The following is a 26,467-nucleotide window of genomic DNA, read 5'->3' as shown; positions in this document are numbered from 1 at the left end:
GTCTCCACCAGCGCGTAGGGCAACCAGTAGAAAGCCGGAACAAGATGAACGCTCGCATCCTTCTCGGAAATTTGGCCGGTGGGGTAAGTACACAGGAGCGAGGTTACCAATTGCAGAAACTTCCAAGGTTGGCTTGCCATTTTAAATGAACCTCTGATCCAGTTTGACACCGCTGGCAGGCGGCGTACCGTGTAGTAGACATTCTTCGCAGCGTCTCATGCGCGGTCTCACTGTCTGATTGCAACAATGCACCCGTCGGTGGTGCCTTTGCTACTCGTTGGCGCCACGTCGGCGTCGGCAGCGTTGCAGGTTGAATTTGGATCCTCCAGTGAGCACATTCACATTCCCCTTTGCACAAGGAAGAGATGCAGAGCCTCGAAGCTGATCGGAAACCCCAGGCTCGATCAAGGCCGCGGCCAAAGATGTGGCCTTCGATGTCATGAGCTTCTACCGTGGCAACCAGTCGGGCCAAATTCCGGGCCTTGTGTCCCAACCACCGCCCGGCGGCGACTACAGCTGGTGGACGGGCGCCGTGCTGTGGTCCACCATGCTTGACTACTGGTACTACTCGGATGATGGCACCTACAACGCCGAATCACTCAATGGGCTGGTGTGGCAGAGCGGCCCCGATCTGCAGCACCCTTTCATGCCGCCTAACTGGACGGCGAGCCTGGGCAATGACGACGAGGGTCTCTGGGGCATGACGGCGATGCAAGCCGCCGAGCAGAACTTTCCTCGTCCGCCTGCGGCCGACCCGAGTTGGATCGAGTTGGCCCAGGCCGTGTTCGAAGTCCAAGCCGCGCGTTACGCGGCTGACGACGCGTGCAACGGCGGCCTGCGCTGGCAGCTGTCGCCGGTGAACCAGGGCTACATGTACAAAAACACGGTGTCCACGGCCGTGTTCCTGAACCTCGGCGCCCGGCTGGCCCGGTACACGGGCAACCAGACCTACGCCGAGTGGGCCGGGAAGGCCTGGGAGTGGCTCAGCGATGTCGGCTACATCGACGCCAAGTACAACGTCTACGACGGCGCTGCCATCGAGAGTAACTGCAGCGATATCGACAAGCTCCAGTTTTCCCTCGCCCCGGCGGTGCTCCTCCAAGCAGCAGCATACATGTACAACCAGGTGCGTAGCATAGCTATCTCCCTCCTCCCCCATCCTTGCCCCTCCCACCCCAAACCAATCCCACCGTCCACTAACTAACCCGACAACGCACCCCAGACGACCGACAAAACCCAACAATCCACCTGGCAGACCCGCCTCACCGCCCTCACCGACCGCACCCTAACCGTCTTCTTCCCCCCCAGCGACGCCGCCAGCACCTCCACCTCCACCACCACCAACGCGACCGGCCCGCTCGTCGAGAGCGCCTGCGAGCTCTCCGCCGGCAAGACGACCTGCAGCAGCGACATGCTCTTCTACAAGGGGGTGCTGCTGCGGGCGCTCGCCAGCGCCGCGCAGCTGGCGCCCTTCCTGCGCGACGCCGTCGCCGCGCCGCTGCGCACCACCGCCGAGGCCGCGGTCGCGTCCTGCGCCGGCGGCAAGTCCGGCCGGGCGTGCGCGTTCCGCTGGGCGGACGACGGCGCTGATGATCTGCGCGGGGCGCCACCCGAGGAGCTGAACGCGCTCTCGGCGGTGCTGGTTGGCGGCGTGCTGCGCGAGGAGGTCGCGGCCGGGAAGGGCGTGGCGACGAATGGGACGGCGAAGCCTGGTGATAGCAGTGGTGGTGGTGACGGTGGGAATGGGGCTTCGGATTCGGGATCGGGGTCGGGGTCTTCGGGCTCTGGGAATGGTGCCGGTGCCGGTACCGGGTCGCAGGGGAATGGGGCCGGGAAGGCGACCGGTGCGGCGACGAGGATTGGGTTCGGATTGGTCCTGGCCGCGCTGGTGGCTGTGATGATGTCGTAATCGACGAGGCAGGATGGGGGAGGAATGGCGATGCATTAGACAGGAGGTGTACGTCGTACCCTGTGGTGTAGCAAGAAGGCTCTGGCTTCCATATAGAGTTTTGGAGTGTCAACTTGGAGGTATTGAAGTTCACCCTAACTAGGTTCCGAGTACCTGAATACCTAGCTTGCGAGCGATGCGAGCTTTGAATAACGGTAGGCTATCGTAAGCTAAAGTGTCACTATTCGAAGCGTTCTCTCTTGGAGAAAGCAATAATCGGCAAGTTGTTCTTGACCCTGGGAGTATAAAAGAAGGCCTTTCTCTAGTGGCAACTGGCACCACTCTGGTCCACCACTCCAGCGTGTCAGAGGCAATACTGAGACCGCCAGGTTGCATGGAGCCGTCCGTTCCGAGCTCAACCTATATCGGTCCATGATCTGACAGTACTGGGAACGGTGAAATGCGTCAACAGCTTCTACGACTGTACCACGTGAGCGTCGCCTAAGCCGCGCTTACTTCTGAGTTGCGTGTCCTCGGCGGCGCGTCAATTTATCCAAAAGCACATCTCCGCTCGTCACAAACTTAACGGGATGCGCCTATAAGCGGTCCCCGTGATTTTATCCCCTCCAGCCTGAGCACGGTGGGCTAACCAACCGGAATGGGGGACCCAGGGGCCAGCAATATCCGCAACCTTATTTGGGGCCCGAAACCCATCTGCCGATCTCCGAACACACGGGGCTTTGCCAGTCGTGAATGCCAAGGGTAGGATTCGAATGAGTGATCCCATTAGAGCATATATGGCTCCAGAATTTCTGAGCTTTCCAGGTAACTGGCTGCTAATTAATACCTAGATGCGTTCTAAATTAAGCGGGGGACGGAAATGGGCTTTCTCAGAGTACGATCCATCTCCCGTCTACATATTTGCCGGTCCCGCCCCGCTGATCAGCGCCGGGGCCCTTCTGGAATCGCTGAAGAAGAGTGATCGACCAACTCAAGTCCCGATAATCATCATGCTAGGCACATCCGTTCTCCTGCTCGCGCTCGCGGCGACGGGCCTCGCCCAAGGCACAGCCCCGGAGGGCTACCGCAAGGTGTACATCTCGTCAAGTGTGAATCCCAAGTTCGTCATCGTGCCCAAGGCGCGCACCAGTGGCAGCACCGTCGTCGTGTATGTCCCCGTCGCTTTTGGTCTCTCAACAAGCCAAGTCCATAGCTCAAGTATTCTAACCACCCTGGCGTCTATAGCAAGACGCTCAACAATAAGCCGGAGCAGCAGTGGTATGTCACGGACGGCACCACCAAGATCCAGCTCGTCGACAGCACGCTCTGCCTGGACGGAGGCCCCCAGAGTGAGTGCTCCCCCAATGATCCGGAGCATCCAGCGCAAAGAGTACACAGATCTGAACCGGAAAATCCCCAATTTAGGCAACTGGAAGGACATGGGCAACATCTACGTCAACGAGTGCGCCAACGGCACGGACTCGCAGAACTGGGTCCTGCTCGGCGACGGCCGCATCGCGCTCGAGCCCACCAACAAAAGTATGCTCTTTTGCCCCAGACCAGCCCGAAACTTCCGAGATCCATTTCCGGTGCTGACGGCGCACAACAGAGGAGTGCATCGACCTTCAGTACATGCGGGCCACCGAGAACAACCCGGTCGGACTGTACGGCTGCGCGGGGCTGGGCAACGCCGGGGCCGGGGACAAGGGAATCAACTGGCCGTTCATCAACGTCACGGATAGTGCCTGAGCAGGATGAGTCAAGGAACGCCGAGAGACGGCATGGCTATGTGTATTTCTGGAGACATCTGTCTCTAAACCTAGGTTATGCGAGAGTGAAAGTGGGGAGGGTGTGTTTTACTCCGACATCTCTCCCGCTGGCACATGCGGCCGACGGTTGAGTCGCTGTTTCGTTTTTGTCAAGTCTAGGCAGCACTAACCACCCACCCTGATTCTCTCTGCGCATTCCAGGTTCTCTATGGCATTGTGATCAACACTATCAAGTTCAAAGGGCCGGAAGCATGTGTTGGAAAATACGACGAGCTTCAGGTTCTAGTGTAATTCCGAGGCTCAGTATTCTCAGCCATCCTAAAGGCAGTCGGCGTACACAAGACGTTGTCTACAGGTGCCAGCCGTCCCCATGGCTTGCGTACTGCGCGCTGTAGGCCTAGAAGGCGAGCACGTGGTCGCCGGTGGACGCGAACGTGAACGTCCCGGCCCTTCACACCATCGCCTGGCCCGAGAGCATGCAGTAATGGGACACGACGGGGTCGTGGATCAACGCCTGCACCATCGGCAGGTACGCTGTCGGCGCCACGGGCACCAGGTAGTTCTTGAACGTCCAGTCCTAAGAGCTCGAGTAAGTTCGTCTGGCTGACGCCCGGCCAGCGGGGCGGACAACTTCATGTAGTGGTGATCGTTGAGCGGGCCAAGGTTGAGGCTGTATGCCGAGTTGTAGCCGGGAGCGGCCACCTCAGCGTTGGCGACCGTGCTGGTCTCGGTCACGGCGGCGGTTACGGACGGACCGGCAACGATGATGTGGTGGGGAGGACACCCAGACGGGTGCAGGAGGACTCATACCGGTCACACGAGCGGCATGCCAGCATGCCTCCCGTGCGTAGTTCGGGAATGGCGGCGCGGAGGAATGTTGGGCTTCCCGCGCGGCAACGCTAACAATGGACTGGGCTGTCGGGGTGGTTGTGACGTCTGGATGTATGTAGAGGTATGTATCGCAGCTGTCCAGCCCCGGCCAACGTTTGCTTGGCAAGCAATAGACCGCTCCGCTTTCCTAGAGCGAGCTGAATCCTTCGCAGCTAAGCAGCTGAATATGCATGCGGGCCGCTCTGAACCCGGAGGGTGTACTGTACATAATCCGTACATGGTACTTGTACTCATTGTTGTGTCTTCCGTAATTCTAGACCAGTCAGGTCGGCCTCCGGCTCGGGCTCGGGCTCTCACGATCTCCACTGTATAATGTCTGTAATCACCTAGCTCGGGGTTTTTTGAAGCGTTTGGACCGCGTAACCTGTGTGGCCTTCCCGTGGCAGCTAATGTTAACTAGTGCCCCTGTGCATCGCTTTGCTTACATGGCCACGGGCCTGGCTCAGTCAAGGAATTCTGATTTGGGATTGTCTCCGAGGGAGATGCAATGATGTCCGGGTCTGACTGACAAGAGACCGCGAGCATACACTCTCCTTCAGCTACCGCATGGCCCCTTGGCTATGCAGGTCGAAGACGTTCTATTAACTCCATGACCCGTACGTACGTCTTGTGCTTTAACGGTGTTATTGATCCCAGGAAATTTTCGCCCGTCTTGGCCATGGGAGGCACCTGACCACTTTGGTCACCCAAAAGCACCACTCTGGGTGCCCGCACAGAGGCAAGAGGTGGGACGCCAGATCGAGTATCATGGAGGTATGACGTTCCTCCCAGTCTTCGGCATTCTGTCTCGTAGTTCACGACAGGACAACAATCTGCAAAGCTGCTCCTCCATGATCAATCAAGGGATTAGAGTGGTTACGAGCCTCCATGCTTCGTTTGCAGTGGGCATCTTGACGAGTCTGCGAACATTTTCAAAACGTTGCTCGGCGCTGGACGCATCTGCCTGTACCTACCTCTACTCTGTCAAGTTAACAATGGGGATATACTGTATGGCACAAGTCGCTACCCCCACACGTCCACCAATGCCGCTCGCAACCTTGCTTGGTCCCGTCGCTGGCGTGCCAAGGAACGTTACACTGCTGTGCACCCGCCACGGACGTGACGTCCGTCTGCGCCTAACCCCTAATCTCATTCCCGCGCATCAACTGAGCACGGAACACTCTATCTCTAACCTTCACCACGGATCTCGGATGCAGATCCCCCACTTCCCGCTTCGTCGTTTGAGTGTTCGCCGTACGGGACAGGAGAGATCTCACCAGCGAGCGAGCAAGAAGAGCAGCGCGCAATGACGCGAGTCCATCGGCCCGACAGAGAGCGGACCCTGCTGCTTCCGCACAAATGTATCACCCTCCCGCTATTTCAGCGCTGACGCGGCCACCACCCACGACCAAGGGTCCGAGCGCTGAGTCTTACATCGACAAACCCCGTTGGGCTGCCCTGTTCATGCGGCCGAATAGAATGACCAATATCAGAACTGCGCGTGGGAACTCAGGCAATATGCAGAGCAGAGCAAGCTCTCAGCAAGCAGCATGTCGAAAACATAGTGTACACCCGGCCCGTTGGCTCACTCCGCAACGCAGGAATTTAGCCGGGATCCATGCAATGACGCAAGGGGGAATATGACTGCCGGTGCTATGCCTTTTCATATCGTCATGTTCAAGCACAGTGATCGTCCGCCAATGAAAGGAGCATCTGTAAGTGGCACTCCCCGGGATGGCACCTGCAAGTGCCTGGACCATCGGACTGGCTGCTTCATGCACTGTAGCAATGAGAGGACGGCGCGAGCCCTGTGATGTAGGCCTAGACTTGCGGCTGACTAGGCAAGTTCCAGAACATCTGCCTTTCCGGGGTTGCCGCCGTACCTCGCTTGGCGGCGCCGCCATTGGCGAAAACAGACCCGGAGTGCTGGTCGCCTAGGAAGGGCCGTGATCGTCCCCAGAGCATGTCGATCACAACCAAACAGGAGCGACTGGATATATCCAGGTCAGATCATCTGGCTCTCCCGCCAGATATCGCTCCATCAACTTGAGGCGCACATCTGTGGTCCTGCCCTGTTTTCCCCGGTCTGATGCTGGCCCGTTACTGGCTCGGCACCTCCCGTTTAACGTTACTGCTGCTCACACGCTACCAAAGCCATTCAGTATTCCGCTGCCCCCTATCACACCTCTACCGGGTAGTAGGCAGTGCTTCCGCCATCCCGCCGCGGGGAACGTATCGGTTGCGCAAACCGGGGCCGACCATATGCCGCGCAATGGCACTTATTAGACCTGCCTCCATCTCGGTACAATGCCGAGCACCAAGTCTCCTCCTTGACCTGGGGGCCAGGACCTGCGCAGCCACGCGGATTCTGCCGCCTCATAGCTAGGCTGAACCGGGTTGCATTGCAGAGAACCGCTGCAGTCGGAGAGATGGGCTCAACGACGCCACCCAAGCGTGTGCTCCTCCTCACGAACTCCGAGCACGGCCAGGCCAATGTCTTCCTCGCCACAAGCTACGCGCTGCTCACATTGGAGGATGAGGATGTCGAAGTCCACTTCGCCTCGTTCCCCCCGATACGGTCCTTTGTTTCGTCAACTTCCGAATATGCGCAGCACACCAAGCCGGGCGCCCGGCCCATCGTCTTCCACACGATCGAGGGCGTTGATATGGTCTCCGCCTGGACACGGCCCGAGATCGAGGCAGAGCAAGCCGCGCTGAAACACCGCAGCTGCATCGCACTCATCAACGCCATCAGACGCACGCTTGTGCTGCTCAAAGTCACCCTGCCCTGGACCGGACCGGAGTTTGTGCAGATTTTCCACTCCGTCACCGACATCATTCAGGAGGTCCAGGCCGACATCATCGCCGTGGACCCGGCATTCTCCCCAGCCCTGACCGCCATACGGAGCCTCAACGCCCGCTTCATTGTGCTCTCGCCCAACACCATCAAGGACTTCGCCATGCCGCTCCAGCCCAACGGCGACGCGCTCTGGAAGTACCCCTGGTATGTCCATCCCTTCCCTCCCTCTTTCTCCTTCCCCAGCCAACCCGACAAAACCAAATGTCAACTAACCCGGGCACCCTCGCCTCCCCGCTAACCTCGTCACCCCCGCAGCCTAGGAACGAACTACCCCTACCCCATCCCGCGCTCCCTCATCGCGACCAACATCCTCCTGATCCTAGTCTGCCTGGTGGTCTCGCTGCTCGACCCGAACCGCCGCCGACTGGCCGCCTACCTGCGCCACCACATGCAGCAGCCCCATGGTACCGGCGGCGGCGACAGCCGCAACGGCCACCCCAACGGCAGCAGCAACGGCGACGGCGGAAACAACGCCGTCCGCCTGACCACGCTAGCCGACCTGTCTCTCAACGCGCCCGCGCTCGGCGCCAAGTTCCTCGTGGCCAACCTGCCCGAGATCGAGTTCCCGCTTCGCGTCGTCCCCACCCACGTCGTGCCCTGCGGGCCCATCCTGCGGCCCGCCCGCCCCGTCGCCGAGGTCGATCCGGCGCTGGCCGAGTGGTTGCGCGGCCACCCCGGCAGCGGAGAAGGAGGAGGAGGAGGAGGAGGAGGAGGAGGAAGTAGACCGGCGGCGGTGGCGGCGCCCGCGGTGGTGTACATCAACATGGGCACGCACGTGTTTTTTGATGAGGTCATGGCTGGGGAGATGGCGAGGGCCGTGCGGGTGCTGCTGGATCGGGCGATGGAGAAGGGGGTGGTGCAGAGTGGGGTGAGGGTTTTGTGGAAGATTCCTAGGAGGGAGGGGAAGGGAGGGGAGGAGAAGGGGGCCGGGGAAGGGGAGGAAAAAGGGGCCAAGGAACAAGAGGATAACGGGGTCGATGAACGGGTGTTCGGCAAGGACTCGGTTGTGGAGCGCGTGCTGGGCGAGGAGGTGCGCCGCGGCGTGGTGAGGATTGTGGAGTGGATGGAGGCCGAGCCAACGGCCGTGTTGGAGTCCGGCGCGGTCGTTTGTGCGGTGCATCACGGCGGCGCGAACTCGTTCCTGGAGAGTGTGAGGTGGGTTCCGGGAACCAACTGCCGTTCGTGTTCGATCAAGCGCGGGCCTTGCTAACGGTGCTGCGCAGTGCCGGCGTCCCACAGGTGGTCCTGCCCATGTGGATGGACACGTACGACTTTGCTCGCCGCGCCGAGTTGCTGGGGATTGGGCGCTGGGGCAACCGGCGTGCCAACAAGCTCTGCGAAGGCAGCGAACTCGGCGAGGTGCTGGCAGATGTCGTGGTGAGCGAGCGATCGGTGGCGTATGCGCAGAGGGCCAAGGAGCTGGCCGATCTGTGCAAGAAACTGGGGGGTGGAAGGGTGATTGCGGCCCGGCATATCTTGTCCGAGATCAAGACCACCAGTGCCATCCGCCCGCTGCTGCCTTCGGAGGGTGAGAACGAGAGTGATCCGCTCTTGAAGGACAGGACCGGTGAGAGTCGGTAAATTTACCGAGGAGGTCATATGCGTCTTGGCACATTTCTTTTGGATTGTAAAAGAACTGTCATGTAGATTGTCTGGTGTGTGCTACAATGCTGGCATTCTTGCGCTAGGCATTCGATGCCGAAACGAACGGCACCTTGGATATAGCTGCCACCAAGTTGGGCTTGGAGATTCAGACGAATAGCAGTACGAGAATCCAAGCGTGGTCGTGTTGGTAGCTCAGAATTCTAAGAAAGTGTTGCTAATAGGCGTTTTTGCGAGCGAGGGAAGGTTGGGGGTAGCGGGCGCAGCGCCTTGAGGTATCTCTGAATGTGCTTCGGGGCCGTATATATGTGCCGGTCGTGTGGGAGGCTGCGCAGGCGTTCGCAGCAGCTGTTGTTTGAAGAAGCCAGCTTGTCTACCTGATTCTATCGTAGTCTCGTTGTAATAGTCACGCCAACGCACCAGTGTTGGGGCCAGTTGATCCACGGAACACGATACAAGAAAGTACAGGTACCCGGGTTAAGGTATACAATGGCGACTGCGTTTAAACCTCCGTCTAGGCCTAGTCATCCCCTTCAAAAGCATCATGGTAAATGGTATGCAGCGAATCGAGCCAGTGCTCCAGGATCTGCACCGCGTCATCCAGTTCCGCCGCCCCTTCAACCTCGTTCTCACCAGCCTCCTCCTCTAGCTCTTCTTTTGTCTCCCGACACTCCTCCAGAACTCCCTCGTATGCCTCGATCAGCAGCATCACCTGCAGCTTCTGCGCCGACTCCTCCTCCTCCTCCTCCGCGCCGCCGTTCGCGCCGCTGCCACTCGCATTGTTGCTGCTGCCGCTGGCAGCGCCCTCGGGCCGCTTCGGCAGCAGCGCCCGAGCCAACTGGTCCGTCAGAAGCTTGGAGCAGATCTGCAGCCCGATGGTGCGCTCCTCAAACACCGTGCTTGTCACGCGTCGGTTCCACTTGCCCTTGCTGCGTGCAGTAGTTGCAGCGGCCGCGGAGGCTGATGGTTTGGGTTCTGGGGGTGTCGGAAGTGTCGCGGGGGGCGAAGACAGCGGCCATGCCTCGTTGGTTGAGCACCGGGGCGAAGGAGTCCCGCTCTGGCTCGGTTGTTGACGATGTTGGTCCTGCTCTGCGGAAGGCGTGTCGTTGCGGCTGTCCACTGCCGCTGTGGACGGGCCCGCAGCGGAGCTCGTGGATGCTGGGGGGCTATGAGGAGCCACATCAGAAGACGGCTGGGGAGGGTTGAACAGAGGACTCCTCCGGAACGCCATGCTCATGTATTCTGACTTCTCGGAGGCTGCGCAGCTCGAGGGTGGCGTTGGTTCGGCGCGAGAATGCAGTGGCTTGGCGTGCTCGGCCGGATTGCCTTCCTCTTCACCCTCCATGGTGTCGAAATCAGGCAAGAGGGACTGGTAGGCACTCGCAAAATGGACAGCTTTGTCACGCACGGTCGGTTCGGCGGGTGTCGCCGGAGTTGGGCTGCGGCACTCGAGAAGCCGGCGGAAATCAGCGGCGCTATCCGAGCTGGCCCGCCGCGAATCCTGACCTCCATCCTCTGACTGCGACCCATCATCCGCGGCGAGATTCAAACTCCTCCACTCGTCGGTGAGCGTCTTGTAAATGGGAAGCGCTGGCAGTTCCGGGGGCGCTTCCGAGGTGCTCTCAGGCCCGGCATCGCGACGCCGCAGGGCGAAGAAATCGCTCGAGCTGAGTGACAGTAGCCGTCGCCGTCTCCTGGAATGGTTGCTTGCCGTGCTGTTGATGCTCATGCTTGAATGGGTTGACCTGGAACGATGGTACCGAGACAGAACACCTGAGAACGACGGCATGGTGGATGCTTCGTGCTTGGGCGGGAGGAATTGCAATCCACGACTCCGTTTCAGCGAGGAAGAAAACAAGTGTGGTAGACGGCTCATGTTCTTATCTTGTTCTAACATATACAGCAACGCACATGCCAGTCCTCAAGCAGATATCGGAGCTCGTGACCGGCAGGCTATGCAGCAGCGCAACGCATATGTTCCGGCCCCCCTTATCACTGTTGACATTTGACACACGCTGTCAAGGTGACGTCGACCGTGCAGGTGATTTTTTTCCAGCGTGGTATTGTTCCGGAATCCGTCGCGCTGTCAGGCCTCCGCTGAAGTTCTGGTCGCTTCTGAGTTACTGAGTCAAAGAAGATCTGAATGCATTGTCTCTCCACTGACAAACAAGGATATTGTTCCCAGCCTTTGTTCTGCGGAACTGGGAGTTTTGGAGAACAGTCCAATAGATTCATGCCTTTGTCTGAGGACGCTTGTGCAGGTGAAAACTAAGGCCTGTGTCATGCCCTGACAAGCCCTTTGTGCGTGGAGGCAGCGTTGATATAGTCGTCTTCTCCCCCTGTGTTCCATAAGATGACAGGTCCGCTGTTCGAGAACAACAGCACAACCTGCCCATCGAATGGACGGGAGTGTCAGGAGCACTCAAAGCGTAGCGATCGATCAACGGTGCAGAAAGAAAACAAGGTGAGAATGCGCTCCGAGACGCGGACCAGACCATCCCCAGCACCAGACTCCGACCCGGCCCAACCCCCAGACCAACAGCAGCAGCAACAGCCACAAGCACCTCCCCCTTGGCGGCAGCGCATCCAGCCGCACTGGCCGACGCCCCAAATTCAGAACGTGGTCGCGACCGTCAACCTGGACTGCCGGCTGGACCTGACGCTGATCGCGCAGCAGGCGCGCAACGTCGAGTACCGGCGCAAGAAGTTCCACGCGCTGGTGATGCGGATCCGGGAGCCGCGGACGACGACGCTGGTCTTCGCGTCGGGGCGGATGGTGGTGGCGGGGGCCAAGTCGGCGGAGCTGGCGCGGCTGGCGGCGCGGCGGCACGCGCGGGCGATCCAGAAGTGCGGCTTCCGCACGCGCTTCCGCGACTTCGCCGTCCAGAACTTCGTCGGCTCCGCCGCCTGCGGCTTCCCCATCCGCCTCGAGGGCATCGCCCGCCAGTACTGGGAGTGGGCCCGCCACGAGCCTGAGATCTTCCCCGGCCTCGTCTTCACCGTGCAGAAGCCCAGCCTGAAGTGCCTCGTCTTCACCACCGGCAAGGTCGTGCTGACCGGCGCGAAGTGCGAGGATGACGTACACGAGGCCTTCGCGTACCTGTATCCGGTGCTGTTGGATTACAAGGTCGATCGGCCGCGATGACAATGAGGCAAAGATGTACCTGGTAAGTACAACGGTACTTGTTTCCTTGATTGTAGCATCACTTGCGTAGGAGTTGAGGTGCCGCAGATGGCGATTGGCGCCAAAGAGAATTGACGTAAGTATTAGATTGCCACAGAGCACTTGCACATCAAGGAACGAGCATAACCAAGGGAATCCGATCGACGCGAGAGTGATGTTGTCTGTAACGATATTTCGTAAGATATTTTCTCCGTTTTAGAGCAATGGATGGTTTTGCTGTCCGCTGTGGACCGGCATGTCTGGTTGAGTGACGGCGAGCTCTGTGTAATGGCGTGCACACCAACACCGAAGCCAAGCCGGAAACCAAGAAGGTCAGGGGAAAAAGGGGTATCCTTGATCAAATGGCGCTCCCCAAAAAGGGAAAATCTATCGCAGTCTAGTTATCAAAAAGTAATAGAGTGATGCACCCCTACGTGCTCGCCGGTGGCGCAGCGAAGACGAACTCCTCGAGCTCCTTGTACGCCGTCTCCAGATCCTAGACGAAGTCAGCACGCAACCGCACCCCTCCAAACACGGCTTCAACCGACGTCACTCACATCGTTCACGATGATCTTGTCATGCACGCCGGGAACCTTGGCGTACTCCAGTTCGACCTTGGCGCGGTCTAGCCGCTTCTGGATCGAGGCCTCCGTCTCGGTCCCGCGGCCCCGGAGGCGTTTCTCCAGCTCTTCCTCGGACGGCGGGGCGATGAAGACGTACCGGGCCGGGAAGCCCGACGCCTGGATCTGCTTCACGCCCTCGACCTCGATGTCCAGCACGACCGTCTTACCCTTGGCCGTCTGCTCCTCGATCGTGGCTTTGGACGTGCCGTAGAGGTTGTCGCCGAATTGCGCACTGGGAAAGAGGTGGGGTAGTCGTCAGCGTCCATGTTCGGGGTTCGAGAGGCGAGGCGAAGTGAAGCGGGCGGGGTTGTCGCGGCTGCCTACTTTTCGACGAAACCGTCCTTGGCCTTCAGCTCCAGGAAGGCCTCCTTGGTGACGAAGTGGTAGTCCACGCCATCCTTCTCGCCCGGCCGCGGACTACGAGTCGTATGCGAGACGGAGAGGGTGAAGGTGTCGGGGTGTCGCTGGAAGAGCAGCTTGTAGAGGGTTCCCTTGCCGACGCCCGACGGGCCTGAAATAACGATTGGACGGGGGTCGCGAACTGCGCGAAGGGTGTTAGGGTTGCTCCGTTGATGACGTTCCCGTCGGCAGCAGGCAGATTGCGGGGCCGCGCAGCCCTCGCAGATGCAGAGAAAGAAAGTACGCACCAGGAGCCATGGCGTGGAAAAAGCACGAGCGAACGATGTTGGTGAAGGGAACGAGTGGATGCCGCATTGCTGCCTGTGGATGCAGTTGGAAGGAAAATCGGCCCCTCTGCGGCGGAGCTGGCCCGTGCATTGAGCCGCTAGGTGAGGCCCACATGCCGAATCCGGGACCAGCATGAGGACGGAATGCTTGTACTTGTCGAGGATTTGCCAATTTGAGGGCACATGTAAGAGGCGACGGCATTCTTGGAGGTTTGCTCGGTGTAGTGTAACATGGGAGCGGCATCTGGGTTGAGCGAGCTCTCAGCAAGCGGAGATGACGCTGTCGCCCCAACCTAACATCGGATAGACAGTCAACCCTAACCCTTCCATGCCCATAACTCTCACTGCCCCTCCTCCTTCGGCGGAATGGGAGGTGGAGGCGCCCCCTTCTCAAAGCACTCCCATCCCTCCTGAAGCTTGACCACGGCTGATTTTGTCCAGATATGCTTCCACCCCTCGGCCTGCCTGTTTGATAACGCGGGTTAGTTCTTCTATAATCAGAACATCGGGAGCAGCTCGAGAGCAAAGGAACTGCTGCGGGAGCAGCTATTGAGCTAGCCGAAACCATAATTCGCGTAAAATCCAAACAAATGAACAGAAAAGAATCGAATTAGACGCACCAGTCCAGCCCCTCATCAATCACCCCCGCCTTGAACGCGACACCCGGCCGCAGCGTGCGCCCGTCGGGCAGCACGGCGGCGTTGAAGATGCGCACGCCGCAGCGCGGGCAGAAGAAGCAGCGCATCGTGCCGCCGCTGTCGGTCGGGTGCTCGAACACGGCCAGCCGCTCGCGCGTCTCGGCCGGCAGCGCGCCGAACACGGCGTCCGTCGGGAAGTAGACGGACGCGCCGAACGCCGAGCCCGACTGCTTGCGGCAGGCGGTGCAGTGGCAGAAGGCCATGCCCATCGGCGTGCGCGAGGGCGTGGTCAGCCGGATGTGGCCGCACAGGCACGACACGGGGAGCCCGGCCGGGCTGGGCGCGTCGGTTGCGGTGGCGGTGGCGTCGGGCATTGTGGACTCTCGCGATGATGGTGATGAGACAGATTGGCGGTGATGGAAGAGAAAATCAGCCTGGGAGTCGTTGCTTTGGCACTTGTCGGGGCAAGCCCGGGCGGAGGAAAGGGTGAGAAGCTTCGCAAGCGATTCGGAGCTCCGTCGGATAATGTTACGCCGTCCACCATTAGTGTGACTCAACCCCAAGAAGCTCAAACTGCAGATTCGTGGAGAAAGAGGATACCTAAACAGGAATCCGGGAATGGTATGATTGGATCGTTCGCGTTGGACGCAAGATGCAGTGTCGTTCTCTTTCCCGAATGCGGGGCAACCCTGCGGCTCGAGGTAAGAACGGGACGTTGATGACCCGCCCTCGGACGCTTTTCAGGCGCATCCCGCCTCACCACAACATGCACAGCGTGCAGCAGTTGGCGACTGTCAGCATCAACTCCAATGCCAGCCTTGGCCACTGACTCAGCGTTGGCGTTAACTCACGGATTCCCTCTGGTCGGCATTCCTGACGAGCGCCACTTTCAATCACCTTTCTGAGTTCGAAGTTGATGCTCGACCTCCTCCGCCTCCCCTCGTTCGTCCTTTCCTCAAGCCGATCTGCATCCCTCTTCGACTGTTCGGGAAGGTAGCAGTCGCCGATGTCTTGCCTGGTGACCGACTCCACCAGTTCCCTCATTTCGATGGCTTCCGCCGATGTCTGCTTCACGATCACTCCGGCCCTGGGGTGCGAAACCCGACTCGATGTCCATGTCGGATGGGTTGGAGTTGTTGTTCCATCCCCATTCTGGCATGCAAAGAAATCAAATATCCCGCGTTTGTGTGATTGTGATGAACGCCTTCTCGATCGACAGGGGCGAAGCAACAATAAAGGCATAGCTCAGAACCGCTACCGGGACATGCAGTTGGGTCTGGGGGTATCTTCCATTGCAGAGACTCACGCTCGGACTGTTGCACGAACAAAGCCCGCAGCGAACAGCAAGGACCCGAGTTGGCGCCGTTTGAATCGGGCAAAGAGGGAAGTCACATCCAGCACCAGGCAGCAACCTGGAACTGCAGCCATCTGGTAGAGCTAAACACAATGGAATGTCGGGAAGGAGCTCCCGCTTCGAGGCCATGCTCCAGGTTCCGGAAGCATCAATGAGCGTACGCTGCAATCGCAGGAACCCGCAGAGTCTGGCGAGTGAATCCTCATTGAGTCTCCACGTACCCGGATTCCAGTGTCGTCGCGAACCTCGAGGCTCGAGATCTCGATCGGCGTTGCCTGTCGGCTGATAGCAGGACTACCTAAGGAGCAAGTCCTTACCCACCACCATGTCCCTGAAGAGCGGTGTGCCACCAGTCGCCGCCCATGCGCCCCGTTCCTGGGGTTGGTGGCTTCCCGGTATCAGGGGGGGAGGTGGAACTGACCGTGTTGCTCGTGTAGGACGAAGCCTTGGCCTTGGGTTCCAAGCATTCCTTAGTGAGTCCGATCTGCCTCTGAAGGCCGTTAATGACAACAGATCTAAGGCTATCAACCATCATTAGCACTGCATACGGATAAGACAGTTCGTCTCCCTCGCTTGCCATTCAGTGACCTAAGGCGAGCGCTGCTTCAAAGGAGCGCGTGAGGTTGCCAAAGGGGGGATCAAGGACCGCGCGGCGGGCAGCGGTTGTGGCCATCTTGGTGACGGTAACGGACTCAATGGCAGTGCCAGACTCGTAGCTGCGACCCCTTCTAGTCGGCGGGTCCTCCATGGTCGCGAGCGTCGCTCGGCTTCGCCCATGGACAGTGCCGCTCGTAAGCATCGAGACATTAGATAATAATAATAGAGTTGATAAGCAATTTTCGGGCCCATCAGAAACTCTTTGACAGAACCTGCTCAGGTTTAGCAGTGTAGCAAAAGTAATGGGCAAATTGACGCTGAACGTCTATTTCGAAGCACAATGTGTATCACAGATAGCCTAGGAAGGTTAAAACACAACACGTACTTTCATCCGATTTCGACATGTTTAGGAGCTGTATAAGCTGCAAGTTATTTCGAACACTGGGCCTGTTTCTTGTACGAATCTCGTCTTCAATCCTCTTACCTTCACGTTCCAAACTTCCAACTTCAAATCTCGACCATGTTCTCCGCCTACCTCGCTACTCGCTTCTCCTCAACCGCGTGCGGCAAACTCCATCCTTTTCTTTTTCAAACCTTTCACAAGAAACGCCAAGACCTTCTTCCTCCTTTCCTTCTTCTGTTGTCCCAGCGTCCATCAGCTCAGCCGATTGTAAGCTTCCTCGGCTCATGGGTATCGTCCCTATATTCTGTGGGGTTTGAATCTAACGTCTCTTAGTGATCCGTGCGACATCTCAAACCACCATGTCGGCCAGCGTCCTCAAGCAGTGTCTCCCGAACAACGGGTTGAAATGGTAAAGTTTCAGCTCTCCGTCTTGTCCGCGAAGACTCGGAACGTTCAGTTCTTTCCCCGCCCGACCACCGTGGACAATATTCTTTACTTCCTGGCCTCCAGGCTGACATATATCCGGTATTTTCAGGCTGCCGGACCGCCACGTTACCCGTAACATCCGCGTTGACACCCGCGTCGTCGCGGCCCTCCGATCGCTCCGCGTCTCAATCCGCAAGCGAGACGTCGAGATTGAACTCACAAATCTCATCGACAAAGCCACCTCCCTCGCCAGGCGCCGTGGTCGGGATGTCGATCGATCGGAATTCGTGTACGAACTCCGCCACTACCATCGCCTCGGCCGGTACCTCTCGCCCGATGATTTTGAGCAACTTTTCACTACCATCGTACTTGCCCGGTACCGGTACGTGGAGGACCGGTGGGAAGAAGACTTGGTGAGTCTGGCCGCTTCCTGTTCTGGTTTCCTGTTCTCTTTTCCTTTGCAGCGCTCGAGAATAAATCCCGATCTGGCAGCACACCACCATTGTTTTACAAGTGCCATTGCCCACCAGCTGAGATCTTCTGGATGTGTCTGGAGGCTCCTGGGCATATGTGTTTCATGGAGCTCCTGATTTCATAAATTCCCTTTACGGCACCCCTCGGGGGCCAACCTCTCCTCCTTGTCTAGATTTGAACGGTGGCAGCATCTCGCCATAATCCCAGTAACATCTGGCTACGTTCACTTGTGACCCTGCTAATAACTCATGTCATCTCCAGCCCGAGGAAGACCCGGCCACCCACTGCCACCTTGCCCGCGCCGTCGACCGCTTCAACCGGGCGGCGAGGTTCTGGTGCAACTTCGAGGCGTTCTTCGAGGACGACCACACTCGCGCCGAAGAGGCCGAGATGCAGGCGGCCAACGCCCGGGGGAACTATCGGACCTGAAGAACAATGGGCAGAATGGCTTGAATTGTGGTCGGTTGGATCTCGGCTGGTTCCGGGGCTGGTTCCAGCTCCCCAAGCCCAGAGTGCCCTAAAATACCCCTGGTCCATGCTGCGCACCATGCCTTCCAACAGATCTCTCCGCCGGCCGCCACCACCAACCCTGCCAGCGTGGATACCGGCGTTGACACAGGCCCAGAGACAAAGGCGGATCACTAAGTTGGTGTGGACAGCCAAGTTGGTCCGAATAAACGGTGGCTTTGGGGGATTGGGAGAGATGGGAACGTGGGTGGTTGTACTTCGCGTTCCCCGCTCCCCCCCTTTATTTTGTTTTTATTTTTTTATTTTTATTTATTTTCTTTTTTTTCCTTCTTGCGTCTTTAGAATCGGTTTTGCTGGTTTACAGGGGGGCATGGACCAGGACCACTGGCCGGCACGACGGGGGACGGAAGGTTGTCGGGCACTCGGCCCTAGCCACGGTTTTTGGTTTGGTGATAGTTTGCTCTCTCTTTTCTTTCTTCCTTAAAGGACAACTTGAAGTCCTGATTTCCGGTTCTCCAGGGGCCCATTCCAACTTGGGTGCTCCCGTAACTGGAATGCATGTCTTTGCTCTGTATGCCACGGAAATGCGAAGCAAACATTGATCAAGCCATACACCGAGCCACCGACAGCGCAAGATTGCTAACTAATGATAGACATGCATCTGTCGTCGGCTTCGGCATTGTCCTTGTTCCTGATAGCTTCCATGTGTATTGGAAGAACCCATTAAAAAAAACCGAAAGGAAAAAGAAAGAAAAAAAAAAGAGACAGAAAGAGAAAAGAATAAAAAGGAAAAAAAGGGAAAAAAATATAAATAAATGAATTTAAAAAGAAAAACAGAAAAATAAAAAATTAAAAGAAAGAAACTAAAAAAGAAAGCGGGAGGGGGGGGGGGGGGGGCGGGGGTTTGGGGTCAAGGGCGGAAATTCGACATTGCCGTTCACACGCAATGGGCATCGACACAAATCAGATTTGCTTCAGCTGGTATCGGCATCGAACGGCAGCACGATGTTGCCGGAGTTTCGGACCCGGTCTGGCTCTCGCAGGCGGAGAAAAGTGGAGGTTGTGGGACCAGCGGAGCTCCGGGCTGATGTTGATCTCGCCGAGCGGCTCTGCCGGACTTCAGGACTTCCCCAACCCACGTGACGACAATCCTAACCAACCTAGAACTTTAGGTATTCCGTGTTGCTACCCAATTTCCTTCCTCAGCCATGCATTCACGTCCACCTCACGACACCCCGCCATCCTAATCATCAGAAAATCGCTTTTGCAGTGAAGCCCCAAAGCTTGCTGACGCCATGGCTGCCCCGCGCGAAAGCTGGTCCCTGACCGAGCACCTCCTCGCAACGCAGGAGGCCCTCTACAAGTCGGCGACGCAGCACCCGTTCCTGCTCGCCGGCGCCGAGGGCCGCCTGCCGAAGGACAAGCTCAGCCGCTGGCTCGCCAACGACAGGCTGTACATCCATTCGTATATCCGTGCGGCTGGCCAGCTGCTCGCGTCGATCGACCTGCCTCAGCAGATCGCCCAGTCGCAAGAGGCATTCGAGACGCAGCTGGCCGACTGGCTGATTGAGGCGCTCGTCGCCATCCGCAAGGAGGAGCGCTTCTTCATCGACGTTGCAAAACGCTACGGGTTGGGCATTGAATTAGTGATCCCGCTGCCTCCTGCCTCGCAAACCGCCGCCGCCGCCCAGGACTCTACAGGCAGCAACGCGCCGAGCACTGGCACCGACCAAGGCGGAAAACTCCCCGGCCTTACCCTCTTCGAATCCATTTTCGCTTCCATCACCACCACCACCCCTTTCCCACCCTCAGAGAGCGCCAAACCCATCACCACCGCTGCCGTCGGCACCTCCCCACCCGCCCTCCTTCCCTGGCTCGAAGGAGCGCTCACGTTCTGGGGCACCGAGCGCTGCTACCTGGACGCGTGGTCCTGGGCGCGCGACAAGGCGCAGCAGAGGAGCGGGGGCGGCGAGTCTGACCGTCCCAGCGGGGACGAGGCGCAGGATGCCGACGGCGGCGCGCTGCGCCGCGAGTTCATCCCCAACTGGAGCAGTCCCGAGTTTGCGGCGTTCGTGGACAGGCTGGGGACGCTGATCGACGCTGCTGTGGTTGCGGTGCTGGAGGGGAAGGAGGGTGAGGAGAGGGAGCGGGTGAAGGCGGAAATTCTGGGTAGAGTCGAGGGCAAGTGGAAGTCGCTTCTGGAGGCGGAGAGGCTGTTCTGGCCGGACCTTTGAGCGGTGGGAGGAGGAACGGGGTAACTGGTGGTTAATTGGGCCGAGGATGGACTTCTAAATTACTTTGGCAGTTGTTGAGCCAGCTATCTTTCCAAGACTCCAATGGCTGGTTTGGTTTATTTGCGTTTTCGAATTCTCTAATTTGCGTGCTTTTGATGCCATTCCTCCTCCGGTCTTCAGCCCCGACCTGTTTGGCTTCTGGCCTTTCTCGGGCTTTTGGCCTACGTTTCGCTTCTGCCTCTTGTTTAGGCATCCGCCGTGTTCTCACGTTGTACAAGAGCGGGGTCTCTCGGGCTTTGACTTTCGACTCTAGTGATTGGTCATCAGCATGCCACCTCACAGGCGGAGGAGAGATCCAGGCAGGCGCCCGAAACTCGTTCTTGCCGTCATCAACTCCCGGGCAGCCTCTCCGTCGCCAGCGCAAGCCTGACGTCGCTTCACAACATAAGCCCTGCACTTCGGAACCGGGCTCGCCACAATGAGCCAACCCGGTGAAGCGGCGTCTTCCAAGCTTATTGTAGTTCTCAGCAGAATCGAAACGACGCTCGAAGCGCTAGACAGCCGCCTCCAGGCGCTGGAGAACTCATGGCCGACCCTCACGAACGGTGCGAATGGCGTCGAAACATCCTCGGACACCAACTCAGCTCGTATCAAGTGGACCACCCATACAGGTTTCGTCACAAAACACCGAGTGAATCCCGACGGAAAGAAGGAACTGCAGGAGATTGTTGTCGAGAAGGGGGAGCTGCTGGCGCTGCTGGCTCGCGTCTCCAGTCCATGCCTCAATCGTGACCGTGACTGGCTACTCATCGACAGAGAACGTGGCCAAAAAAGCTTCAGCTTTCCGTTCACAGAGTTGCGTGCCTACCGGGACGTCCTCCGATTCATTTCCGGCGAGACCGGACCGGTGGATGATGAGCTCCGTGCGGTTTTCTCCGCGCAGCCATTTTCCGTCCAGCTGCAGCGAGGTATCACGGATCTGTTGGATTGCCTCAACGAACTTTCCGATTTAAACTGGGCAAGGGACGCGAAGTTTGTTCGAAATTCTGTTCTTTTCGACGACTTACCAACCATTCTCTCCCCGGGGATGCTACTTTTGGGCACCTCGGAGCAAGATGCTCAGCAGGTTGTCGAAGTTTCCGCCTGCGAGATGGTCTCAGTGTCGCCGACCTCTCGGAGCCTTGTGATCGATTGCTGGCATTTCAGGTGGAACGGGTCGTCTTTCTCCCGGACGAGTTGCCGCTTTGTGCTGGAGCGGTTTAGCGGAACGATGCCCGTAGATCGCTTACCGTACCGGCCCCTCCTCAGCATGGACTTCGGAAAATCTATCGCAGAGCTGAAACATCTCATGGAAAGAAATAGAGCGCACCTTGAGGTCTTGAACAACATTTCGAAAACTGAAAATGGAGACTACCCGCTGTGCAATTGGTTCCCTGGCGCAGAGAATGACGCGGAGCAGCGATCGGGGGTAAGACGGACTTCTTCGGACACGGTACGGTTGCAACTCTCTTAGTGGACGCCGAAGCTAAAGGCGAGCAGGACAGCGAGTGTGTCATCCTGGACCCCGAAGCTTTCGCTCTAAACACCGCCGAAGGAACGACGACGCAGTCGAGCGTCCGCTGCTACTGCACGGTCTGTACCAACTCGTGGACCACGGCAAGCATCTTGGAGAATCCCAGATACTTGTTGCTCGCACCTACAAGGGTGGAGGGCTTCCATCTCAGAACCAAGAAATGGGTTACGCTTCCCATTCGCGAGCTTTGTCTCAGCCCGGAAAGCGAGAACGCGGACGCCATGGACACTGCATATCTCGGCAAGGCCCGAACTTCGTCTCTCAAGAACAAGCTCGCCTCGTATTTTGCGAAGCGCGCCAGGGTCCTGAGGATGTCAAAGCGAGGTCAATCTGCTAGCGTTGTGGAGCGAGGATTGGGGCGAGGGTTAGTGCTTCACTTTCAAGGTGAGGGAGGGGTGCAAAGCGAGCACAGACTTCATGCCCTGACTTCCGTTGAGCACCTTAACTAACCCGGATGGATGTGTGCTAATCTGGACAAATTATCAGGTCCGCGCGGCGCCGGGAAGATGGCAGTTGCGTCGTCACTGGCTGCTCATTCTCGACGGCCGCTTCTCTCCCTACGCCCTGGGGATTTGGGGTTGGAACTGGCGACATTTGAGAGGAATCTCTCCTTTTACTCGGGCCTTAGCCTTCGCTGGGGGGCTGTTATGTTGCTGTATGAACCCAAGTGGGCTCGGGCCGGCAGGTTGCTAACGATTGGAAAGGGTCGAGGCAGATGACTTGTTAAAGGCGAGGGAGCCAGCCGACATGGCGCGCAATGCCCTCATCGCCGGTATGCTTGTACGGCCCCCTTGAGCTTGTGTGCGTCGATGCTCACTTTTTGCAGCTCTGGCAGACAAGCTCGAACAATTCAGGGGAGTTATGATCTTCCTGTCGAGCCCGCTCGCGGAATTGGATCACGCGCTGGTCCCGTACGTCCAGCAGATCAAGTTCTTTCTTAACCCCGAGCGAGTCCGGAACGTGTTCTGTCTCTACCTGGATCAGCTCGACAAGGATTTCGCTGAGTCCAGAGATGAACTGGCGGATTGGGTAGAGGAGGCTGTGGCGAAGTTGCAGCTGTCAGGAACGGAGGTGCGCGAAATCTACCACGGCGCGGTTGAGCAAGCGAAAACCGAGAGGCGGAAGTTGGCTCTGAAGGATCTCATCAGTGCCTACACGACGAAGACCGGGCGACCAAGCGAATGGGACTTCGTTACCGATACAACGCTGTATGGCAGCGATCAGAACGGTCAGAGGGCAACGACGCCTCAGGTTGCTGAACAGTTATTCCGACTCTTTGGCCCGGCCGCTTGGCTGCCCGACGATGGGCGGTTGACACTCAACTTCACGGAGGCTTTCTTGTCTACTTGCGCAGCGCCAGCTAGGGCGCTGGAAACCATCACACAACTGGGCAACCTCACACAACAGCTGCATAGGACTGGCGGCATTCAAATTGTGGATTGGGGTTGGCCGCAAGGCCTATGGGCCCCAACTAAGGGTCTAGTATATCGAACCCAACCTCAACTGACAAATGAAACTCCCAGAACCCCGGCAGAGCAATGGGCAGACGCTGGGTTTACGCTCGGAATACACCTAGTTGACGGCCAAGGTAGCAAACCGTGGAGGAGGCTGGTGTATGTTTCTCGCCTTCCCGGCACCTGGGACTTCCAAGCGCGATCAAGTCAGTTAGATGCCGATGGCTGACGTTAGAGTTTCCTAGGCTATTTACTGGGCTCCCAAGCCTTGACCCAGACGCCGCAGAGGCAATCAACGTTAACTTGGAGGCTGTCGGCCACCGCAACAATGAGACTCCCAGGTTATTCTATCGATTCCCATGGGTCTGTGTACACAATTCTGCCGGCTCGCCAGCTGAGGACTTCCGCGAATATTGCGCTGGTATCTCGTCGCTCGTTGCGGTGCATTACGGAGCGGGGATCCTGAAGTTGCCATCTTCAGGTGCAGCTGGTAAATTTTTCAACTTCACGCAGAGGCTTTCCAGAACTCAGCCGTGGTTCCATACTGTCTTTTTCGAGTTGACTCGATCTTTGGATGAGACCCAGAGTCGGGGCGCTGCCGAGATGAGGAACACTGTCCGTTTATATAACTGGAAGGTCAGAGTGAGAAGGAGTAGTTTTACTGTAATCCACCCCCCTCACCTTCCTTGACACCTCTTCCAGGGCGCCCGGGACAGTTTTGCGATGAAGAAGGGAAGCTAACGGTGTAGCAGATGTTCACAGCACCGGCAATGCCATTCCGTGAGTATCGGAGCGACCCTATCCGTTGGACTATTGTCTGTCTTGTGCCGGAAAACTTCTGGAGTTTTGGGGAAGCGTACGATGTCTGTGAGGCGCCGAAGCTCAGTTCACAGTCAGCATGCTATGTTGCCATGGCGCTGGGCGCTGTACTCACCCGCTGGCGAGACGTCCTGATGGCCTTTGACGCCCTGGCGGGTAGTAGCGGCGACGTGCTGCGACGGCAAGATCAACTACAAGACATCCTCTTCGACGATGACGCCTTTTCGACGTCCAAGCGGTATTTTTGGATGCTCAACTTCATCAACGAGGCCATCAAGCTGCTGGACGACTCGATGCAACAGTGCAGCCACTACCGAAAATGGTTTGTAACGCCATATCAGAACGGCTCCCGAACCCGCCGAGAGTACTGGGATTGCAAGTCGCAGGAAGTGCTATCGCGGGCCGGGAAACAGGTGGAAGAGGCTTGTGAGGAGTTCAAGCTGTTGCGGCAGGAATTTCAGGAAAGATTGGATCGCATCACGGTTTTGAGGGACGGTGTAGGTTGCCCCTTTCCCCTACATCTTAGTACATACCTTCAACCAACCCGAACGGCTGTGGATCCCTCGGCTTGCTCGCCCCCGGTGCTGACAATCCCAGCTCTTCAACGCCAGCGCCGTCATGGAAAGCCGAGCATCGACCCAGCTAGGGGAGAACGTCAAGCTTCTCACCTTCGTCAGCATCTTCTTCCTCCCACTCGGTCTCTGCGTGGTAGGTTAATCATGCCTTCCAACTCCGCTTCACCCTGCCCTAAACTATTACTAACCAGGCTCTGCCACCAGGCCATCTGGAGCATCAACGAAAACTACAGCCGCGCCAACCTCATCCTCGTGACCGCCATCGTCGCCGCCGCCACGTACGCCGTCACGTTCAACCTCAACAACCTGGTCGGCGGCCTGCGCGGCGTGTTGGCGCCGAGGCGCCGCGCGCTGCTCGAGCAGATGGAGCGCGATCCCGAATGGAGAACGCTGGGCCTGAGGTTCAAGGCATTCCAGCGGTCGGAGACGGGGACGCGGAGGCCGTCGGAGTGGTTGATTGTGCTGTTCTGGGCGAGGCAGATTGTGGTGGGGTTGAGGGCCCTGCCTCGGAAGGCCTGGAGCAGGAGGGAGATGACGGGGACGGGGACGGGAGGTGCGGTGCAAGAGGCGTAGAAGTGGGAGGGTTCATGAATCGGAACGAAGGCGCATGTCGTGCTTTGGGTAAGTCATGTAGTTATCAGTGAATCAGCGTTGGTGTGGCAAAGGGATAGCACCCCGTTGTTTCTTTCTTTCTTTCTTTCTTTCTTTCTTTTTTTTTTTTTTTTTTTTTTTTTTTTTTTTTTTTTTTTTTTGATTCGACCCGGGTTCACACAGGACTGGAACATCAGAAGCCAGGCGTCAACTGCGCTATCACTTGCTCTCTAAGCCGCCATCTAATCGGTTGCGGAAAGGTGAGAAATATCAACCGTTTGGTTTGGTAGAGCGAGGGGCTGAGAACAGAACGGGAATATATTTCTCATTGAAGCCTGCAGGATTCCGAATCCAAATGGGTTTGCTTTCACTTTGTCGGAATTCAGCGAGCAGAATTTGCCCAATTGGAAAGGGATAAACGTTCCCTTTTGAGTCGTTTGCCGCCCCCAGTTTTTTGTCCCGTGTGTTTCCCACCGCCTCTTTCTGCCTTCCTCTCGCACGCTCTTTCGCTATGCCACATTACGATATTGCGACGCGTGCTCAAGCGCTTACGCTGAAGCTGATCTTGCAGCTCAGCAATGCGGAGATTGAAGAGCTTACCGGTCTAAGTTCCCGCACGGTCAACAGCATCGCGACTAAAGCACTGGAGCGTGGATTTGATCCGAATGCACGGCCTGTCCTCATTCTCGACAAGCACGTCTGCGACGCCCCTCGAACCGGCCGTCCTTCCAAGCGGAAAGTGAACCAGGATGCGGATGCTGCACAGGTTCGAGGCAATTGCTTCGCTCAGGAGAAGTCCATTGCTTATATCTCTGAAGCCTTAGGCAACGTACTCCGTCGTCCCTCATGTGACAGACTGGCGTATTTGCGCGCTTCTGGTATAAAGAAGACGAAGTCCCGACATGTACTGTGGAGCATGGAATTTGAGATAGGAATGATTAAACACAAACACAGAAGGAGATAACAAGCTCTACAACAAGACCTCTCGAGGCAAGGACTTCGAACCCCTGAAAACCGCAGTCAATTTCCTGGCTTCATCCCGGGGCAAGTGTCAGAGGAGGTACGGCGGGGTTCAGGCAGCCTTACCTGCGGTATGGAACTACGGGGGTTTGCATATCACAGAAGCGAATCTTAAGTAAGCTGGTCTGACCCACCTTGTTGGGGATTGAGCTGGCCCGACGCCAAGAGCAGCTGCGGCAGGGGGTGGTTAGCGGCATTGCGGCGATGCCTCAGCTGCGGAAGCACGGGGAGTTTGCAATTTCAGGCTTTCGCTCCGTCGTACGTACTTCCTCACACACGACCAACTCGTAACGCTCCCATCCATGTGGGCTCACAGAGCAGCCGGCCTGATGAGCCTCACTTTGCTTCCCTCTGCCGTTCGCTAAAACAATCATCCTTCA

General features: G+C 57.8%; 12 protein-coding genes across 12 annotated transcripts; 7 read left to right on the top strand and 5 right to left on the bottom strand.

The window, feature by feature from the left end:
- Positions 1 to 400: 400 nt before the first annotated feature.
- Positions 401 to 1,909, top strand: THITE_2043765 (glycoside hydrolase family 76 protein; the record flags this gene model as incomplete). The annotated part of the gene is made up of 2 exons (XM_003652800.1): positions 401 to 1,126; positions 1,223 to 1,909. Coding segments are annotated over 2 exons (1,413 nt in total), but the record flags the coding sequence as incomplete, so codon positions are not given.
- A 989-nt stretch (positions 1,910 to 2,898) lies between these two features.
- On the top strand, positions 2,899 to 3,637 carry THITE_118864 (uncharacterized protein; the record flags this gene model as incomplete). Its single annotated transcript, XM_003652799.1, has 4 exons — positions 2,899 to 3,056; positions 3,134 to 3,237; positions 3,314 to 3,427; positions 3,498 to 3,637. 4 exons carry the CDS (start codon positions 2,899 to 2,901, stop codon positions 3,635 to 3,637), a joined length of 516 nt encoding a protein of 171 aa, XP_003652847.1.
- A 3,319-nt stretch (positions 3,638 to 6,956) lies between these two features.
- Positions 6,957 to 8,968, top strand: THITE_33775 (glycosyltransferase family 1 protein; the record flags this gene model as incomplete). Its single annotated transcript, XM_003652798.1, has 4 exons — positions 6,957 to 7,535; positions 7,944 to 8,261; positions 8,385 to 8,542; positions 8,611 to 8,968. The coding sequence occupies 4 exons, from the start codon at positions 6,957 to 6,959 to the stop codon at positions 8,966 to 8,968; spliced, it is 1,413 nt and encodes a 470-aa protein (XP_003652846.1).
- A 318-nt stretch (positions 8,969 to 9,286) lies between these two features.
- THITE_2114639 (uncharacterized protein) lies at positions 9,287 to 10,474 on the bottom strand. Its single transcript, XM_003652797.1, has one exon. It carries the CDS (start codon positions 10,332 to 10,334, stop codon positions 9,510 to 9,512), a length of 825 nt encoding a protein of 274 aa, XP_003652845.1. The 5' UTR covers positions 10,335 to 10,474; the 3' UTR covers positions 9,287 to 9,509.
- Positions 10,475 to 11,459: 985 nt separating this feature from the next.
- THITE_2046631 (uncharacterized protein) lies at positions 11,460 to 12,134 on the top strand (the record flags this gene model as incomplete). The annotated part of the gene is made up of 1 exon (XM_003652796.1): positions 11,460 to 12,134. One exon carries the CDS (start codon positions 11,460 to 11,462, stop codon positions 12,132 to 12,134), a length of 675 nt encoding a protein of 224 aa, XP_003652844.1.
- Positions 12,135 to 12,295: 161 nt separating this feature from the next.
- Positions 12,296 to 13,522, bottom strand: THITE_2114637 (uncharacterized protein). Its single transcript, XM_003652795.1, has 4 exons — positions 13,423 to 13,522; positions 13,100 to 13,316; positions 12,710 to 13,007; positions 12,296 to 12,648 (listed from the first exon to the last, which is right to left on the bottom strand). Exons 1-4 carry the CDS (start codon positions 13,430 to 13,432, stop codon positions 12,583 to 12,585), a joined length of 591 nt encoding a protein of 196 aa, XP_003652843.1. The 5' UTR covers positions 13,433 to 13,522; the 3' UTR covers positions 12,296 to 12,582.
- Positions 13,523 to 13,600: 78 nt separating this feature from the next.
- Positions 13,601 to 14,791, bottom strand: THITE_2114635 (uncharacterized protein). The gene is made up of 2 exons (XM_003652794.1): positions 14,082 to 14,791; positions 13,601 to 13,926 (listed from the first exon to the last, which is right to left on the bottom strand). The coding sequence occupies exons 1-2, from the start codon at positions 14,471 to 14,473 to the stop codon at positions 13,803 to 13,805; spliced, it is 516 nt and encodes a 171-aa protein (XP_003652842.1). The 5' UTR covers positions 14,474 to 14,791; the 3' UTR covers positions 13,601 to 13,802.
- Positions 14,792 to 14,855: 64 nt separating this feature from the next.
- On the bottom strand, positions 14,856 to 15,143 carry THITE_151993 (uncharacterized protein; the record flags this gene model as incomplete). The annotated part of the gene is made up of 2 exons (XM_003652793.1): positions 14,856 to 14,890; positions 14,951 to 15,143. 2 exons carry the CDS (start codon positions 15,141 to 15,143, stop codon positions 14,856 to 14,858), a joined length of 228 nt encoding a protein of 75 aa, XP_003652841.1.
- Positions 15,144 to 15,267: 124 nt separating this feature from the next.
- On the bottom strand, positions 15,268 to 16,201 carry THITE_2128562 (uncharacterized protein; the record flags this gene model as incomplete). The annotated part of the gene is made up of 6 exons (XM_003652792.1): positions 15,268 to 15,353; positions 15,406 to 15,412; positions 15,675 to 15,728; positions 15,775 to 15,828; positions 15,875 to 15,993; positions 16,042 to 16,201. The coding sequence occupies 6 exons, from the start codon at positions 16,199 to 16,201 to the stop codon at positions 15,268 to 15,270; spliced, it is 480 nt and encodes a 159-aa protein (XP_003652840.1).
- Positions 16,202 to 16,812: 611 nt separating this feature from the next.
- On the top strand, positions 16,813 to 17,782 carry THITE_110591 (uncharacterized protein; the record flags this gene model as incomplete). The annotated part of the gene is made up of 3 exons (XM_003652791.1): positions 16,813 to 16,862; positions 16,989 to 17,292; positions 17,615 to 17,782. The coding sequence occupies 3 exons, from the start codon at positions 16,813 to 16,815 to the stop codon at positions 17,780 to 17,782; spliced, it is 522 nt and encodes a 173-aa protein (XP_003652839.1).
- Positions 17,783 to 18,946: 1,164 nt separating this feature from the next.
- Positions 18,947 to 25,301, top strand: THITE_2154552 (uncharacterized protein; the record flags this gene model as incomplete). Its single annotated transcript, XM_003652790.1, has 11 exons — positions 18,947 to 20,036; positions 20,539 to 21,523; positions 21,595 to 22,012; positions 22,115 to 22,283; positions 22,333 to 22,400; positions 22,455 to 23,241; positions 23,598 to 23,718; positions 23,835 to 24,398; positions 24,544 to 24,609; positions 24,681 to 24,962; positions 25,251 to 25,301. Exons 1-11 carry the CDS (start codon positions 19,117 to 19,119, stop codon positions 25,299 to 25,301), a joined length of 4,431 nt encoding a protein of 1,476 aa, XP_003652838.1. The 5' UTR covers positions 18,947 to 19,116.
- Positions 25,302 to 25,532: 231 nt separating this feature from the next.
- THITE_2114632 (uncharacterized protein) lies at positions 25,533 to 26,243 on the top strand. Its single transcript, XM_003652789.1, has 2 exons — positions 25,533 to 25,833; positions 25,886 to 26,243. Exons 1-2 carry the CDS (start codon positions 25,579 to 25,581, stop codon positions 25,889 to 25,891), a joined length of 261 nt encoding a protein of 86 aa, XP_003652837.1. The 5' UTR covers positions 25,533 to 25,578; the 3' UTR covers positions 25,892 to 26,243.
- Positions 26,244 to 26,467: the final 224 nt, after the last annotated feature.

This window comes from Thermothielavioides terrestris, chromosome 2 (genome assembly GCF_000226115.1).
Source record: "Thermothielavioides terrestris NRRL 8126 chromosome 2, complete sequence".
Taxonomy (NCBI): domain Eukaryota; kingdom Fungi; phylum Ascomycota; class Sordariomycetes; order Sordariales; family Chaetomiaceae; genus Thermothielavioides; species Thermothielavioides terrestris.
This window is presented reverse-complemented; position numbering and strand designations above follow the sequence as displayed.

Coding starts and splice junctions, on each gene's coding strand:
- THITE_2114639 (XM_003652797.1), bottom strand. CDS start 10,334: ATGGAGGGTGAAGAGGAAGGCAATCCGGCCGAGCACGCCAAGCCACTG.
- THITE_2114637 (XM_003652795.1), bottom strand. Junction 13,008..13,099: donor AAGGACGGTTTCGTCGAAAA/GTAGGCAGCCGC, acceptor CCTCTTTCCCAG/TGCGCAATTCGGCGACAACC. Junction 12,649..12,709: donor ACAAGATCATCGTGAACGAT/GTGAGTGACGTC, acceptor GACTTCGTCTAG/GATCTGGAGACGGCGTACAA.
- THITE_2114635 (XM_003652794.1), bottom strand. CDS start 14,473: ATGCCCGACGCCACCGCCACCGCAACCGACGCGCCCAGCCCGGCCGGG. Junction 13,927..14,081: donor ATTGATGAGGGGCTGGACTG/GTGCGTCTAATT, acceptor GTTATCAAACAG/GCAGGCCGAGGGGTGGAAGC.
- THITE_2114632 (XM_003652789.1), top strand. CDS start 25,579: ATGCCACATTACGATATTGCGACGCGTGCTCAAGCGCTTACGCTGAAG.